Genomic DNA, 18,535 nt, shown 5'->3' with positions numbered 1-18,535 from the left:
ATTTCAAAATCAGTGAAAATACTTTGTAAATTTGTTTTTGTTTTAATGAACGGAGATTTTTTCATATGAAACCCCATTAGATTAATGCTGTCTCTATAGCATCAAGGTAATAAGAAAAGAACAGCCTATTTAAATGATCATAACTTGTGCAACTGCTACATCAAGGGTGTTCAAAGTGGGGCTCAGGGGCCATTTGTGGTCCCTGATTGGATTTTTTCACAGCCCCCAACCACAATTCAAGAATAAATTAAGACAAAGCTTTGACTTTTAATTCAAAGTAGTGGACTGCTTCAAGCTGTTTTATTAGAACCTGGCTGAGTACAACTAGTGTTTTGAAATGAGCTACAACAACATTCACTTTCCTTTTGGGGTCAATAAAGTATTTTTGAATTGAATTGAAGACTGACCTAGATCTTGTTTTTAATGTTGCATATGAAAAACCAGTTTTTCTTCCTTCAGAAAACCTGTGAACTAGATTAAACTACATTTCTGTCAGGAAACCAACCAGTTCATGTATATAAATCCAAATATCAGTTCAAATACGTCTCAGTGAGCCAAAATCTGAGTCTGATGAGGCTCGTTTTACTCAGACATTGTAAGAATAACTTTTACGCAGGTGTTGAGTATACTCCTTGTAAGCCCACATTTCTGTATAAAATGTATTTTTATTAGTTTGATGTAATATTCTAATAGTAACTGTTATATTTTCATTCATGCAACAGACTGGCGACCTGTCCAGGGTGACCCCGCCTCTGGCCCTGAACGTTAGCTGGAGATAGGGTCCCTGCAGTTCCCCTCCCGACCCCACTACGGACAAGGGTGTTAGAAAATGGATGGATATTTGGACATCTTTATTCAATGTTAGCAGTAAACAAGGTCTTGTTTTAAATAAGGTCTTGAAAACACTAGTCTGAGTGTAATTACTCTATATGATGCATTTCACTGAGTTATTATAATAGTTTTTTCTTAAATAATACTTTAATTTATTGAACATTACTATACTCTTGAGTCTGAGTAGATTTATAACGTGTGCATCCAGTTGTTTTGAAAATCCATTATATTGCCTGGTGAGGCGGAATTGCAGCACTACAATTTATACAAATGTTAGTTATTTTCTTTTTCTGTTTACGTTGTTATTGTAAAAAACTGTATTATACTTTAATTTATTACAATTAAGTTTTACAAAGTACAAAAATCGTTCAATTTTGGTTAGATTTAGTGTTTCGAGTTAAGTATGATAATTTCCGAACAGTACTGGAAAGCATCATTTTTCCTGAATTCCGATTGGCTCTCCGTTTCCAGCCGCTGCTTCCCATTGGCTGGTGCTGCTTCATTGAGTGCCCTCCTCTACCTTTGTCACTTTGCGCTCCCGTTGAATCGCCAAGCTCGTTGTTCCTCGGAGCCCGGCGGAGGACCGAAGAAGTTAGCTCAGCCTGTCGGATATCTGCCCCCGATTTGGTCGCTTTTCTTTCCCCTCCGAGCTCCGAGGATGAGCCGGTGAACTGGATGGGGAAAGAGTAGCCTGCTGGTCGGCTGACCTAACACCCTGCGGCGCGGCGCGGCGCTGAGCTCCGGTGTCGGGAACAAACAGCGGGGAAGGGACGTAAATAAGCCCGGAGATGGTTCACTTTCCGCGGGGACCTTCGGTGACTTTACTGCTGCTGACGGCGCTTTAAAATCAGATTTTTTTAAAAACTGAACTGACAGGAAGGAGGTTAGATTAAATCGCTTTGTGGATTAACAATGCCGGACCAAATCACAGTTTCAGAGTTTGTCGCGGAGACAAATGAAGATTATAAATCTCCTACAGCCTCTATTTTCACCACCAGGATGTCCCACTGCAGGAACACAGTGGCTGCTCTGGAGGAGGTGGGTGATCATGCTGCGGCTTTTATTTTCACAGCTAAAACAAAATACAGGATTTCAGTATTTCTTTACTCCCATTTAGTCGACTACCGCCTACAAATCAGTGACTTAATTAGTAAATATAGTCCACCTGAGCAGGTACCTGTAATCCAAAACAGGCAAGATGCTCATAGTAACTTTGGAGGAGCAGCAGAGATCCACAGCTAAGGTGTAAGAATCAGTTTCAGTTGTCCATAAAGTAAATAAGTTTGCATTTCTCCAAAATGCCATGTGGTAGAAGTTCCTCTAAAATGCTGAATGCTTAGGCTACATGCTTCAGTCACCAGAAGGTCAAAACGTGCAGAAAACACATGAATGACGAAAACTACAAACTGAACAGAAATATGCTGCAATCACAGAAAAAACGCTGAAAATAGCAAAAGCAGGAAATGTAAAACACTGCAAAGTCCTCCAGACCACTAGGGGGAGTCTGGAATTGGTAATATTCCCTTCCCTATGTAAACATGCTGCTGTTTTTTATTGTAAAAATAACCTTTTCTTTCTTTCTCCAATTCTTTGTAAAATCACGACTTCTGGTCTGGTCCTATACGGTTTGGTTCTCGACTCCCCCAGTGGTCTGGAGGACTTTCGTTTTGTTTGCAGCACATCTGGTCCATTTTTGTTCTGTTGCGTCCATCTCTGGTAGTTGCATTTGTTTTATTTGTTGCTCCATTTTTTGGTTTTCTGTTGCGTTTTGTCTTTGTGTGTTTTGAAGTTAGAATCCTTTATGTGTTTGCAGCGTATTTCCTGCACCTGTAAAAGCCAACGCTGTTTGTAGGAAATCGCCCTGAATAACCCTCACAGTGAAACATGGTAGTGGCAGCATAATGCTGTGGGGATCCTTACAGATAGTGCTGGAATAAACCAGTTAGAGGCTGCAGAAAACTTTACACTGGGCTGCAGGATAACCGACGTAAACATGCAGCCAGAAATAAAAAGGATAGTTTAGATCAGAGGTTTTCAACATGGGGGTTGCAAACCCTACAAGGGTCGTGGATGTGCGCTGGAGGGGTCATGAGATTTCTGATTGTACTTATTTTTAATTTAAAGTTATACTTTAACATGAATCCAACATGTAATAAGTTGATAAAGTAAAAAACCAAAATGTATTTTACACAAAAATTCACATTCAGCGAGCAAAAGATATGTTAAAATTCTGCATTCACTTTAGTATGTCAGCTTGTTTTGGAAAATAAAAAACATTAAATAAAGAATATGTGTATTATTTATGTTTAATGTTGTCCCTTGCTGCTCTGTCATAAACCTCCTTTAAGGTTTTTGGTTGTTTGGAGCCAAAATGGGACAAAGTTGCTCATCTGAGGCGCATTAAATTGGTTGTTATTCATGCAGAGACGGAGGCTCGTCTTCAGCTCCACTGCAGAGCCACTTTCTTTAGCTTCTGGTCACAGAGGAGCGTTTTGTGTTGAAACTGGCGGTTCATCAGGAGGAAGGACACTTCCGCTTCGGCCCCCTCCCTGCAGCTTCCCTACTTTGTTACGGTGCGGCAGAGCCTCGCCCTGCTGCTCGGTAAAAATAGATTTTCCCACATGAGCGTCTCCCTGCGTTACTGTGTCCCTGCTGCGCTGATTAGGGAGGATGTTGGCGCAGGAATGATGCAGGAAAAGATGCAGTTTTTTAAATTTTAACCTGACCCGCCGCACCTTTCAGAGGTTGTGGTTTTATTTTGACGCTTTTGTTCGGTGATCCAGGCAGATTTACACCTGCTCACCGCGGCAGGTGTCTGTGTAAAACCGGCAGGAGGAATGTGTGTTTTTCCACTTAACAGTGCGAACATGGCGCCCTGTGAGTAGCAGGCCAGCAGTAATTGGCGGCTGCGCGGCTGAATTGTTGGGTGTTGAATCTAATTCAGCAGCTTGTTTTGGCGCTGCTGACCTCAGGCAGCACAAGGCTCCATTGTTGGCGCTGCAAACTTTGTTCTCTTTGACTAATTAACCAGCGCGGCCGGCGGGAACACTTCCGCTTATTGTTAACGTCGTCAATACTCCGTTAATCCCAAACAAAGTGCATAAAGTTGAGGTTTTTACTCGCAGATTCAGAGTTTCATGTATTCTGCTGTGGCAGCGTGAGGCATTCAGGAACCGTCTGTTTAAATCGGACAACAAAGACTCCACATACGGCCGGACAATAAATCAATAACAGTCTCTATTGGATAATATAATACATCTGATAGAATATTAAATAATTTCACTGAACTCTGATCCATAACCCCACAGCATTCTGGGAGATGTAGGCAGAGAAAAGGCGTTAGCCACTCAGCCTCATGGCTAGCTAACTAGGTGGGCATTTATCAAATCGTTTATCATTTATTGTGATTTTTTTTTTTTTATCATGATGAGAGTTTTGATTTGTTGTCACAATAAATTTCAGTTTTTGTAGTAAAAAAAAAAACAAAACTGTCAGTATGATCGGAAATGTTACTTTTGCGCTTTTCTCCACTGTTGGTTCGAAGGAAGCGTCAATAGATGTCAATAAATTAGATTAAATGTAGCGACAGTTTAGTGACTGTGACTGGTGTCCTTAAGAAGGGCTATAATAATGGGTTTATTTGTCAGGAGTAATATTTGTGTTTTGTGTCAGGACTGAGTAGTTATTGTTAATAATAGTAATAATAACCATTATAGTTTCTGTATCATTTCGCAGCATGAGTTGCATTTTAAACCATTGAGATGTCTATATTTGCGAAGGAAGCCGTTTGCGATCGCCGGTGGTCTCAGTTTAAAAATGTTTGCGGTTTGTCTGCGGGAACCTTTAATCAGATGCAGCGAGGTGAGATTATTCAGCTGCTAATCTGTCCTTCCAGATGGTTAGTTTGGGACAAACCTGCTACTTAATCCTGGTACCAAAGAGAACGGAGCCAGAACCAGAGAGGAGCGCTGCTTCTGGCTCAAGTCCCAATGAAACGGGATTAATATTGACTTATCCGCCAATGTGACAAAATGATAAGAAGTATGTTTGGAGGAGTAGAAGTGAGGCCTTGTACTTTTAAAAAAAAAAAAATTTAAATGTGTCCTGGCCTTTAAAAGACTTTGTTGCTCATTGTCTGAGTCTCAACAGATTTACTTTCACAAGTGGAGCGTTACGACTGCGCATAGCAATAAATAAGGCTTTTATTAACATATATATATATATATATATAATTTGTTGCTAAGGTTTCTTGTTTGTTTTTCTCTTTCTGCAGGTGTAGAAGCAGACTTTTACTTTTAGGGTGTTCACTTGTATTCTCTCTATTTTCCCTCCTCTACTTGTATTTTATTTTCCTTTTTAACATTTTTCTCCACCTTTCTTGCCTTTTAGTTTTTCATTTCCATTTCCACTACATTCAAAATAAACCAGGGCAATTTCTAATAGAGGTGTGGAATATTGCATATTTTGGTATAAATCCAAAACCGAACAAATAAAGCCTCAATCAATGATGCTGATACTTTTTATTTTTCATTTAGGTGTTTTTGAAGTTTTTCCTTTGAATTATTGGTTTGGTTCTCGTTTCCAAAGTTCATTAATATAAATCACTAAAATCCTAAAATGATTGTAATCTTCTCTCCTAGTGTTGGTTTTCCATGTAAATGGGTTTTCCAGACAGTCTTTGAATGCATCGCCCCCAGGCCTTAATGGCTGTGCAGCCAATCTGCTCTAAACTTAAATGCATCACTTAATTAGGCTGGTAGTTTTAAAGCGGCTGCTATCGCTCAGACACTGTGTGTGCCAGAACCACAGCCATAAAAACCAGTTTATCCAGTAAGAGGATATGGAGCTTTGTGTCAGGACGCCCCCGCCCCTTTGTGCTGACTTTCTTCTGCTCACGCTCAGAAATAAGAGCTTCTGGATCCTGTTTCTGGCTTCAGACCTTTTCAAAGCTGGAGCTTGTGGTGATAAACCTGTTACAACCTGTAAGGTCACCAGACACACTTTATGATTTCTTCTCAGAAACCCAGAATTAGTCTTCATTTTTGGAAAAATAACATGTTTACGTCTTTATTTCAGTCTCTAATTGGTGCAATTCAAAGATTTTGTGCTGTACTTTCAAAATAACGACTAATTTTTAGATGACTCGACTAATTTTCCCTCCAACTAATGGAGAAAGGTTTGCACGGTTCACCTCCTGCATGACAAAAATAGGAAAACCAATCAATGATCTATTGGGTAAAATCCCATTGGCTTGTTTGGTTGAGTTCAGAATCAGTTTGGGGCGGCCCAAAAACCACCGATTAATGTGAAATGCAGACTTTAGAAAATAAACATGTCATCGGCGTAAAGATGGAGTGATGCATCATCAACGCGCTGAAAAAACAACACTGGAGCATTTTTTCTAAAAAAAAGATTTTTTAATAGTGAAGTTTTGCATTTATTAAAAATTAAAAAATAAAATGGAGCACACAGATCCATCTCCTGCATGACAAATATAAATAAATATCAGTTTAATACTGTTATATTATCATAGGATGTAAACTAAACCAGAAGAAATCATGATGGAAATGTTTGAGAGTTGATTTCTGGACGGGACGTTTAAGCCTGAGCTGAAGGTGAACATGAAGCCAAATTGACGTGTGTGTGTGTGTGTGTGTGTGTGTGTGTGTGTGTGTGTGTGTGTGTGTGTGTGTGTGTGTGTGTGAAGCGGGAGGCGGTGGACGTCTCCGACCGACGACTCTGCTGCTGCACCAGGTTATTCCTGGTTGCTGCAGCTTCAGTCTGCCTCCTTCTCCATCCTCTGGTCTCAGGCCAGCAGAGGTTTTATCACCATGCTCCAACTCAACTTCTGTTGAAAAGAATTCTGATTTAATTTCCATCCAACCAGTGACTGCCACTGAACCGGTTTTTCTGGCAGGATGTTTGCTCTCCTCTGATAATATTTGTCGTATTTGAAGTGCAGCGATTTATAATCCAATGTGTTGAGGGCCTGAAGAGGCCTCCCAGGTGTGGTGTTGGTTCAGTCCGGTTCCTCTGAAGGCTGTGGCCGGGTCAGGAAGAGCAGCTGCTCGGTGTGGAGCAAAGGCCCTGAGGGAAGTTTTAACAAGCACTCAGACAGCAGGATTATCGGTGCAGAGACGATCCTCCTCCAACAGCCTCACAGAGGGATCAATGACCACATGGCCTGAAAGGCAGTTTGGCTCAAACCACCGACTGGGCGGCTTAATGCCTCTGATAATTGAAGTCGGATTAATGACAGGATCTTCTCTCCTCCTTGAATATTTGCCGTCCTGTCACTGTGGTGTGGATGTTTGCTGTAGGAGAAGTTTCTGTTTACGTCAGTATTATGTATTAATTCAACAGGAGTTTCTTTAAAGGACTGCTAATGATAAACCAATGGATTCAGCTCCTGAAAAGTTTGGATCCCAATATGGAGCTTTGAGAAAAACATTTTAGGAATTTAGGAACCTGTTTAGAATCGTTTACATTCCTACCAGAAAATTAGTTGCTTTAATCCATTTCCAGTCCATTTGCCTTTAAAGTCCAGTTCGGTTGGTGATCTGTGAATGCTAATCGATCTCTGGTCCGATTTAAAACCTCGGTTTGGTTGAAGTGAACTCTGGTTCAATTTGAATACCGAACTGCTCCAAAAGCAGGAAGTGGACTACAGCGCAAGGCATTCTGGGTAAATACAACCAAAACAAACACGTTAGCCTAGCGTTAGCAGGAGAAATGTCTCCTGGTCTTTAGCCAAACTCTAAAGAGAAATCCTCCATCCTCTAAAATCTGACGCCTCCATCTTGTTTCCATCTGGTGAAGAAGGAAGTTGTTCTCAGTGTCTTCAGAGGTTTTTGTGTCGTTTCCTTCAGTGGTTCTTGGTGCAGCGCCCCCACAGGCCAGGAGGGGAACAGGTTGGTTTGGGTCAGAACCACAGCATCTGGAGGTGGAGCAGATGATGGAGTTCTGGTTCCAGCAGAACCGGGTCGACCGGACCATCAAGAGAAAAAATGGCTCACAAGGGAACTCTCCTTCAGTTTGATCAAATCTTTTTCTGGACTGGACTGATTTCCGTTTGTGGTCAGTCTTCAGAGGTTTTTGTGTCGTTTCCTTCAGTGGGGTCATCACACCTGCCTTTCTATTACCAGCCATTCCTGTGGATCTGTCGGGGTTAAAGGTCATGGTAGCATCCTAATCCATTTGCACCATCAGGACGTTTTTATATTGTTGATGCCAGTTGATAACCTTACGCTGATTCTGTTGTACGTTGGAGTGTTGTCGTCTACGACAGTCCAGCCGAGAGGAAAAACCTCTCCATACCCCTCAGAGGTCAAAGGTTGAACAGGAGTCATTGGGGGAAGATGAACACCTAAAGCTCATCCATCACTGTCCCTCTGGTCCAGATGATCAGAGACGACTCGTGTTGAGGGCTTTTGTTGCCCGGTGGGCCGGCCGTCTTCGTTAATGAACTCCTGCTCTGATTTGTAGTCTGCGGCGCTCCGTTTGGGTTTTCAGCTGCGCTGTCCAGCTGTCACTCTCACTCACAGGAGACACTCAGCCCACATGTCAGAAACTGCTGAGAGGATCTCAGGGGATTCAGATCTGCTGGCTTCTGACTCCAAAAGGTCAGGTTCATCATACTTCAATTTAGAGGTGCAACAACGAGACGCATGAGGAGGTTTTAGTCATAAAGGACTAAAAAACATCTGAGAATCTGATGTCTCACATTACAGCCACTGTTCAAACCTCACAGTTCAATCTAAAGAAAAAATCTAAATTATCACTTTTATATGATACTGTATTAGTGCCATTACAGACAAAAAAAATTTTTTAATAAATTGTAAATTTTCACCAAAAAACTAAAACATTTTGGAGAGAAAATCTTGGGAATTTCTGAGCTTGAAAAGTCAAAAAGTCGCTAGAAAAAAATCAGAAATTTTGAGACAAATGCCACAATTTTTCAAAGGTAAAAATTTTGACAAAGATTAATAATAATCTTAAACATTTAAGAAAAAATTTGATAATTTACACATACTATGTTTTACATAAAAAAGGATAAAAAAAATTCATCCAAAGCTCAGTTTGACATCAACCCTCTTTAGTGTGGACGTTGTTGAAGACACTTTTTATGTTTCAGTGCTTCGCTCGTCACTCTGGGAGGAAAATGTGAATGAAAGGGTCACATTTAACAGAGATGAAAATAAAACGCAGCACTGCTTCCATTAATGAGCTGCATGCATGGTGACGCTATCAGATTCCTTCAGCCAGAACAAACACAACGCAGCGTTTTGCTTCAGTATTGGATATAAAATCTGTTCCTGTAGCACTGAATCAGTCTCTCTAGTGCAGATTCTTCCAAATGTAGTCCTTCATGTGCCTTTAGATGTTTCCATAGCAGAAAAATGAGCTGCAGCCTTCATCAAAAGAAAACATTTCTACTCCAGGCATGTCAGGTTTGATCTTCAGAGACCATTTGAGAACCATCGGTTCTGTGAAGTGACTTGATTCATGTCAGTTGAAGTTTTTGTGCTGCTCAGTGGAGATCAGAGAGGCTTTTATGAAATGCAGACTTTTTTTTAGTGGCTCTAAAGTTTGGCTTCAATCACATCGACGTGTGCATCTTTCATTGGGTGATTTCTACACAGTCTTCTGCAGGGACGCCATGTTGTACTATTAGCGTCATCTTGTTGTTTTTCTTCTCCAAAAGCTGCAACCCTCGCCCTAAAACTAGATTCTTTTGAGCCTCTAGTTGGTTTGTAAGTTTTATTAAAAGCGTCAAAGCGTAGGCAGACTTTAACAGGTTTTACATCAGGGCCCTGCGGTCTCCTTTACTTCTTGTTCTTCGGCAGAGCCGTGTTAAATGTCTGAAAGGACGTTTCTTCACAGAAACGTCTTTCCAGGAACTTTGGTGGACAGAATCCTGCTCATAGTTTTATCACCCTGTAAACTTTTAACAGGCCTCAGCAGTAAACATGGAGGTTGCTTCCTCTGACAGTTGATGTTGTCGCCTTATGTGACTCCTGGCAGCTGCTAGCCAACACTTTGGTCTGGCTGCTGTGTTCAGCAGCGGCAGGAACATATCTGTTTATAGCAGAGCTAATTGTTAGCTTAGTGCGTAGCATTTTTGCTAACTTTCAAAGCGTTTAGCACTATTGGTGTCCTCTAAATAAATTTTTTCAGATAAATGCTAATGAAGTTAATTTTTTAAAGCTTTGTGCTTTAGCTAACTTTGAAAAGATTTAACACACTTAGCTTTCCTTAAATTATTAAAATCTTTTGCGCCAATAACATAACTAATTTTTAAATGATTGCTTTAGAGATTTTACTAACTTTGAAGATGCTTAGTGATATTGGCTTCACCAAACTTTTTTTGATAAATTTTTGCAAAAATAATGGAGCTAAGTTTCAGCTTTGCCCTTTAGCTAACTTTGAAAAGGTTTAGCGCACTTAGTTTTCCCAAAATTAAATTTTTCAGATCAATTCTAATGCGCTAATTTATTTGGCTGTTTAATAAACTTTCAGTTGACTAAAGTTTTGCATCTGTGTTGAAGTTTTAGTTAAGAATTTATGTAGTTAAATGTTTATATTCATGCTCTTATTTTGAAGTGGATGAAGTTCTGTTTCCTCTCCCCACATCCTCACTTATTTTTCCCCCAATTACTTTTTTCAAACGCAGAACATTCAGAAACAAAATAAAACATGTACAGCAAAGAACAAGATATGAACATAAATACAATGTCTAAGAGCGTTACATAACATTTAAATTATGTCAAATTTATACTGGAGTTTGAATTGAATATTTTGAGTTGAACTTAGCGATTTTTGTATTAGCTTCCACTAAATACTGTGTTGGTGTGGCTCATTAGCGTTAGCATAACAAATGTTTATTATTAGCACTTTATTAGCAGTTAGTACAAGTAACTTTTTAGTTAAAACTGCCCAGCACAGATTTTTCTTCACCTCTGTCAGATAGAAAACATGAACTGAAACCTGAACTGAATTGATTCAGAAGAAAAGGCCAAAGTTTCTAGACCTTCTTTAGTTTCGGACTCCAGGCCGTCTGTCTTCGGTCAGCCTGATGTTTTCCATGCAGGCTGCTGAAGAAAAACTGCAAACTCGGCCCCCGCTGGCCACCTTCCGTCTAAATATTGACTTTTCACACTCGGCACAGAGAAAAGTTGTGAATGAACCTCTTGAGAGCGCCGACCCAGATGCATTTGTCAGCACTCCAGGCGTCAAAGCCTAAAATAAATGCATTTTAATGGCTGCTGCATAAAAATGGCCGCTTTTAATTTAAACAAATATCAGGAAAAGCAGCAAAGTTAAATGAGTTTCCATTACAACAGTTAGTCTGACTGACTGTTGGGGAAACATGAGGATAAATCATTTTCTGGTCATCGGTCACAAACAAACATCTAGAGGTGTTGCTTTTGTTCCAGTCTGTTATAAAGAAGTGTTTTCCTATCTGCTTAATGTGAAATATTTGACATATTTTCAGTGAGTCAGACTCTTCCTCAAGGTTCACCTCCCTGTGACGGAGAATTGGACCCAGACTGAAAAGATTACAAGAATAAAGTCATAATATCACCTGAAGAAAGTGGTGAATTATTGTTGTATGATTCTGTTGTGTCATTATGACTTTACTCTGGTATTTCTACATCAAAAGGCATGAAGCTTTTCTGCTCAAAGCTTTTAAATATTTAATACTCTGTGTTTATTATTCAGAATAAGTCTGAAAAATACATTTATTTATTACACAGCATCTGGTCCTCCTAGTACAACATATGGCCCAACATCCCACATGAGTCTGACTGTAAGTAAATCTGGCGAGTTCACGCCGACTGTCTGCTGCCGCCACAGCAATCTGTCGCCGGGGAGCTTACAAGGTGAGCCAAGGTCGCTGCAGATGAAGGGACGAGACAGAACCGGCCCGTCTGCAGTGACGCCGCAGACAGAACCGGGCCTGGTTCTGCTTGGGTATTGGAAACGGCCGTGTGTGTGTGCTGGCCGGCGATGAGCCTCCTCCGGCGCAGACCTGCTGTCGTCAGCAGATAGTTTCTGGTGAGAACAATGAGGCTGGATCTCCGTCCTGCCGGTCAGAGCCGCTGGAATGCGTTTCTTCCTCAGCGTCTGCAGAAAGAGGCTGTGAAGACAAACCGGGCCTGGTGGCTCAGTGTCAACATTACTCTGCAAATTAGTTTCTGCTTTGCTTAAGTTGTTTTAAAAGCACTATAAGATCAGCCTGGCGGGCCACCAGGCTTTACTTGTGTCCCCACCAGGCTCAGTATTGTTCTATTTATTTCAAGTTTTATTTTAAGATTTTATAGTTGGTGTTTAGATATTGTTAATGATCCACTAATCAAGTCTCCTGAGAAATTGTAAATTGGAGTGATGTTTAGTATTTAGACCAGGGTGGGCAACTCCAGGCCTGGAGGGCCTAAAAGTCTCCTGCAACTTTTAGATGTTTCTCTACTTCAACACACCTGAGTCAAATAATGAGGTCATTAGCAGGACTCTGGAGAACCTGACTGCATTCAGGTGTGTTGGACCAGGGAGACGTCTAAGAGTTGCAGGAGACCGGACCACCAGGACCAGGACCAGGACTGCCCACCCCTGATTTAGACGATGGTTCATATCCTGTCTGGAAACGAGTTTTAAATAATTTTTCTCCAACTATTGTTTTAGTTTATTGACATTTATAAGTTAAAAAGTGAAAATAAAAACTGAAATCCAGAGAAAAACTCCTGAAAGTTCAAATTTATAATAAACATAAAGACTGTGGAGAATAATGGGAAGAGAGATACTGATATTTCAGGATATTTGTGCCTGTTTTTATGGTCTGTTCATCCATCCATCTGTTCATCCATCCATCAATCCGTCTGTTCATCCATCCATCCATCTATCCATCCATCCAACATCCCATAGAAACAGTGAAACATGGTGGTGGCAGCATCATGCTGTGGGGAAGTTGATAGGAACTAAAAACAAAACAATGGTTCTCCTTCCAGTTGACCATGCAGCTAGCTCCTTAATGGTTTAAATCACAGCATAATTTGTTAGAATGGCCTAGTCAAAGCCTAGCATTCTAAAACAGAGGCTGACGTGCCCTCCTTCCAGTCTGACTGAGATGATGTGCAGATCAGATCCCAGTAAAATAAAATAATGTTTATTTTGGTTATAATGTGACATCATAGCAGGAAAACCCCAGCAGCCGATGACCTTTGACCCCACTGAGTTCCTGTCTGTGCCTGTGTGTGTTCAGGCTCTGGATGTGGACCGCAGCGTTCTCTACAAGATGAAGAAGTCGGTGAAGGCCATCTACACGTCCGGCCTGGGTGAGTCGTCACGGCGATTCTCATTTCCTCCAGACGCAGACCGGCCCGCTTCAGGGATTCAAACCCGAAACCTCAAAAACAGGGCGCTGCATTTTCAGAGCTTTCCTACCGAGAGAGAGAGAGAGTGTGTGTGTGTGTGTGTGTGTGTGTGTGTGTGTGTGTGTGTGTGTGTGTGTGTGTGTGTGTGTGTTTGAGTGCTCTGGTCTCTCCCTCTGCAGGGTTCTGTTAGAAAACCCAAACAATTTGCTGAGCGGGTTTGTTTTTTCTGAACAGAGCGCGCTCAGTTCAGGCCACAGCGCCGGCAGTTTGATTCAGACTCTGAATGAACAGCTGGGGGGGAGGGGCGTCATGGCAACCATGTTTGATGGCGGCCATGTTCTCTCTTCACTGTACCTTTCAGGCTGAGTTTGAGTTAATGATCTCCGGGGAGTCAGTGTTGTTATCAGTGTTGACGGTCGAAACTTTTCCCCGTCTGTGGAAAGTTTTCACTCCAACTGACGTCGTCTGGTAGAAACTGTCATGGCCGACAAAGCCGCCCCGGTTCTGGCCTGTTTCCAGTAGCAGCAGAATATTCCAGTTCATCCTGGATACGTAGCAGCAGAGAGATGTGTTGCCATGGCTGAAAAACGCATCACGATATAAACATTTTATAGAATTATTGATTTGTTTTTTGTATTAAATATCTGAAATATCGGCAGGCTGGTGGACCTTTCCTGTTTTTACTGTTCTTTATTTTTAAGCCGTTATGAGGCACAACTGCAAAACCTGAAACTGCTGCAGTAACTGGTCAAGTAACTGACCAGTTTATTGCTAGGTAACCAAAGAGTGAGTGAGTTGCTAGGTAACAACTTACATTACCATGTCATTATCAAAATATTAGTTGAAAATGGTCTTAAAACAACAATATTATCGTCTATCGCCCAGTATGATTTGTTATTGTGACGGGCCTGATCGATGTCGATCAGGTTGGGATTAAGTTCAGAGAAAGAGCAAATTCCTGGGCGCTACTCTTTATGAAAACATAAACTGGAAACCACTGCAATTTAAAAACAAACGTATAAAAAATGTTATTCCATAAAGTGAAAGACTCGCTGAGTGATGAAACAACGTTGATATCAGGTAACTTATTCTGCCAATTATTCCACTAATCAGATAAAAAATTGGTAAGCTGATAATCTTATTTTGTATAATATTAAAATGACAAATAATTAAATTCCGTTTTGTTTTCTAAAGTACGTTAACAGCATTCCTTTAGTCAATGTTTGATCATTTGTAGCAAATTATGCAGCTAAAAATACTGCTAACATTAACACGTGAAAATCTAGAAGTAATTCAAAAAGTTGAAGGCTTATTAATGCAACTTGTCGACAATGATGTCAGATGTAAAGTTTATTGAATACGTTAATTAGGAATCTTGTTCAGATCTTTGTAGTGTAAATATGGTTCATGTTTTCATGCGGTGCGGCTGAAACGCCGAGACGAGATGAAACCGGCCGATAAAATCAAAGTTCCTCCAAACTGAAACTGTCGTTTGATTCTTCAGTTTGACTTGCTGATGTGGATGATGACTGAGATTAATGCTGGAATGCAGCTGCTTGTGTCAGAGTGAAATAATTTCAGGAACGGAGAAGCTTTTCTGTTTAAGTGGTCATAAATCTCAACAGAAGTCAATTTGGTTACACGTTGGCTGCAATGATTTCATAAAATAATGTTTTTGTACATTTTGCTGATTAAATTAAACTAAATTGAGGTTCCTAGCCCTTCTCAGATTTATGGGCAGCAACAGTTGCATCTTTAAAGTCGTTGCTGATGTATTTCTGTGTTAAACTGCTTTTAAAAAGATTCATAAAGATTTAATTATTGGATGTTTTTCCACCTCAGGCTGGGTGATATGGACTTAAAGTTTATTACGATATTTTGTGGTACCGTTGTAATATGCAAAAAGTGAAAATAAGAATTATTTATTACATGTTTTTTAGGTTACAAGGTGACTGTAACTCTGTGTCACAGCAATTATAGTCCCACAAACACAAATGCTGCTCCTGAAAAACATTCCCATTTGTAACGCGCTGTTTTTAGGACACCAGTCACAGAAAGAAGTTTGATTTGTTTCACTAAACTGCACCTGGTAACTACAGTATATTTTCAAATGTATTATTTACTGATGTTTTCATTGAACAAACAGTGGAGAAATAGTAAAAGTGTCAATAATGACAATAAGGACAGCTTTGGAGGGTTTTAAATATCGTTGATTGGAATTTATCGTGACAGTGATGAATCAAAACTCTTATTATGTTAACAAATTTATCACATTAAGTGATGCATAATACAATATTTCCACCAATGGACTCTTTGGGCTTCCGTAGTTCAGAGATTTCAGTCCATCTTGTTTTGCCACTTGTATTTAATTGAACTTCAAAGTCAGATGATTGAAATAAAAGTAAGTTTCTTAAAAAAACATTTGTAATTTTCATTTTAGAAAACATCAAATTCACTCGGCTGTTTTTCCAAAACTTTAAGATGAATAAAACACTGAAAGTGAACTTAATCTTTGGATACAACTTTGCAGGATTTGACAGATAGAAACTTTGTTCATGTTGTTTCTAAACTCAATCTCTGGAAACAAAAAGAAAACCTGTTGTGTTGCACAGAGGAAACAAAGACACTGCTGGGAGTCTGACTGTAAATCTGAATATTTCACCTTTTCCTTGAGGAATAATAATATTGAGAATATTTCAGGTTGTAAAAATAACAATTCAAGAGTCTGCAGGAGCTGAGTCAGTGATGACGAGGAAGAGCAGCAGAGCAAAAAGATAAAGAGGCGTAAATACTCCTGAAAGATTGTTGAGACTTTACTGCAACAAAATGTCAGAACTGTGTTTGAATTCACTCCCGGATAGCAAACAATGTAAACTTTACCAAGTTTCCCTTTAAAAGCTTCTGGTGCAAATTAATTTTGCACTTTGCATCTTTTCTAAGCTGCACACAAATAGCTGCGGACTTTTAAGACTTTTCTTGTTTTGGCTCGTCTCTGCAGAGATACGGCGTTAATCTGAGCTCACACATTGTTCTGTATGCGTCAGCCAGGAAGCAGAAGCCGGCCTGTTGTCCCACGATTAAAGCAGTTAAGAAGCTGCAAAACAAACTCTTGGGACGTTGGATAATCCTTTGCAGATGCCTCAAAAGCTCTGCTTTGTTTTTCTTTCTCCTTTGCTGCTATGCAAACTGATAAGATGTAAGCTGTGTTTGCAGCCAAGTGTTATTGTATGCAGTAGAAACAGGATTGTTGTTCAGCAGAAGTTAGAGACAGAACATGGGAGCTCAGGGTGAAATTTCTGCAACAAACTTTACCGTCTATGATGACTCAAAAACCTCTTGATACCAAAACCCTTTAATCCAAAGCATGAATCTCACATTCAGGCTTACATTTTTATTATATTTATCTATTTATCAAAACAAATGAAGAGAAAATACAACAGATTTTTAGTAACAAACTTTCCTCCAAGCTGCCAGAATGAAACAGGAGTCTGTTTGAATAAAACTATGGTTTATGACTCTGAAATTAATCAAGGCGGTTTAGTGTTCCTCTTCCAGAGTGCTCCAGAGGAAATGTTCAGATGTGTCGTTATTGGCTGGAGGGCAAAGTTTGGACCCTTCCTGTTCGTCCACAAACCGCAAACGACCCCGGGGGCCAGCAGTTTGAACACGTCTGATTTAATGAGAAGTTTAAATTTAACTGAAGCTTCAGAAGAGTGAAAGGAAAGGAGTCCAGGTTTCAGAAACCAGCCGTTTCTTTCTGCTGAACTCGGCCAGAACTTCAGGGACTAAACGGTGAGGGCAGTGGTGGGCCGCTAGCTGAAATGCTACTTAGCTAATCCAATGCACTAGTGATGAAGATTAGCTCCTCCAAATTCAATTCAGAAATGCTACACCAACACGTTATTTAGCAAAAGCTAAACCAACATGGTATCTAGTGAAGGCTAACTCTAACACGCTATATCAACACAGTATTTAGCAGAAGCTAAAGCTAAAGTACCACAACAACATGGTATTTATCTGGAGCTAATGCTAGATGCTCCACTAGCATGGTAATTAATGGAGGCTAACGCTAAAACGCTACACCAACATGGTCTTAATTCGGAGCATTAGCTCCATGTTGTTATTTAGCGGAAAGTAACATTGAAGCGCTGCGGAAACATATTAAACACTGACTTCAATAATTAGCAATAATTTAATTTTGACATAAATAAGTTATTTTTAATGAATAAAGTATTCTATTCTGCTCTCAGGTATTTTTTTAATTAATGTCTTGTTCTCTACTGTACATGTTTTACTTTGTTCCTATATGCTGCTTGTTTGAAATACTTATTGGAATAAAAACAGAGAGAACTTGAGGAAAGGAAATTGAACTGCTGCATCTTTAACTATTTCAAAATAAAAACAGAAATATAAACGTCAAATTTTTTGAAAAATTCCTAGAAGTCTAAAACCAAAATTTCACCGATGTCAAACATTATTCAACTAAAGGTTTACAAAACAGAAAAGCAAATTATTGCTTTAATTTAAGGGAAGCTAAGCCCGCTAAATGTTTTCAAAGTTTGCAAAAATGTGGCTCCACTGCTAGCGGATTAGCGGTAGTTTGTCCACTGTTCCTGGGGTGGATTATTGTGCAGTTTGATGACTGACCTTTGACATGTTCCTGCGTGCGTTTGTCTTCCAGCCCATGTGGAGAACGAGGAGCAGTACACTCAGGCGCTGGAGAAGTTCGGGGAAAACTGTGTGTGCCACGACGATCCCGACCTGGGCTCGGCCTTCCTCAAGTTCTCCGTCTTCACCAAGGAGCTGACGGCACTCTTCAAAAACCTGGTGAGTGTGTGTGTGTGTGTGTGTGTGCGTGTGCGTGTGGGGTGTGTGTGTGTGTGAGAAACCCTGTGTGCGCTGACTAAAACATCTCAGGTCCAGCTGGATCCCAACACGTAAACCGTTCTCTCACAGAAATCCAGCAAAGGTTTTGATCAGATTCTCATCTCTTCCTGAATTAAAACGAAGGTTTTATTGTTTTCACTGGTTTGATTCCAGCAGTTGCTGAGTTTTGATCTGTAAAATTTCCTCCCGTCTTCCTCCAGTTCCAGAACATGAACAACATCATCACCTTCCCCCTGGACAGCCTGCTGAAAGGAGACCTGAAGGGCGTCAAAGGGGTAAACTGCTGGTTACTGAAAGTCTTTATGAAACGCAGGACTTTATTCTAGAACCGCCCGGGTTCTGAAGGAACCAGAACGGGTTTGGAAATGAACCAAGAAGTGATGCTACACTTCAGCTCTTCCTGTTGCTCCTTCAGGCTTTTGTTGTTTCTTTTTCAAATAAATTAT

The 18,535-nt window shown here is 40.3% G+C and overlaps 1 protein-coding gene across 5 annotated transcripts in view; it reads left to right on the top strand.

The window, feature by feature from the left end:
- The first annotated feature begins 1,377 nt into the window (after positions 1–1,377).
- The window catches only part of asap2 (ArfGAP with SH3 domain, ankyrin repeat and PH domain 2), a 42,411-nt gene continuing 25,253 nt past the window's right edge, over positions 1,378–18,535 (top strand). For all 5 annotated transcript variants that reach the window (XM_023352849.1, XM_023352848.1, XM_023352847.1 and 2 more), the window contains exons 1-4: positions 1,378–1,869; positions 13,091–13,163; positions 17,884–18,029; positions 18,290–18,364. In XM_023352849.1, coding sequence (XP_023208617.1) covers positions 1,744–1,869; positions 13,091–13,163; positions 17,884–18,029; positions 18,290–18,364 — 420 coding nt within the window. In that variant the 5' untranslated portion in view covers positions 1,378–1,743. The remainder of the gene's footprint in view (positions 1,870–13,090; positions 13,164–17,883; positions 18,030–18,289; positions 18,365–18,535) is intronic.

The sequence above is a fragment of the Xiphophorus maculatus genome, chromosome 19 (assembly GCF_002775205.1).
Source record: "Xiphophorus maculatus strain JP 163 A chromosome 19, X_maculatus-5.0-male, whole genome shotgun sequence".
Lineage (NCBI taxonomy): Eukaryota > Metazoa > Chordata > Actinopteri > Cyprinodontiformes > Poeciliidae > Xiphophorus > Xiphophorus maculatus.
This window is presented reverse-complemented; position numbering and strand designations above follow the sequence as displayed.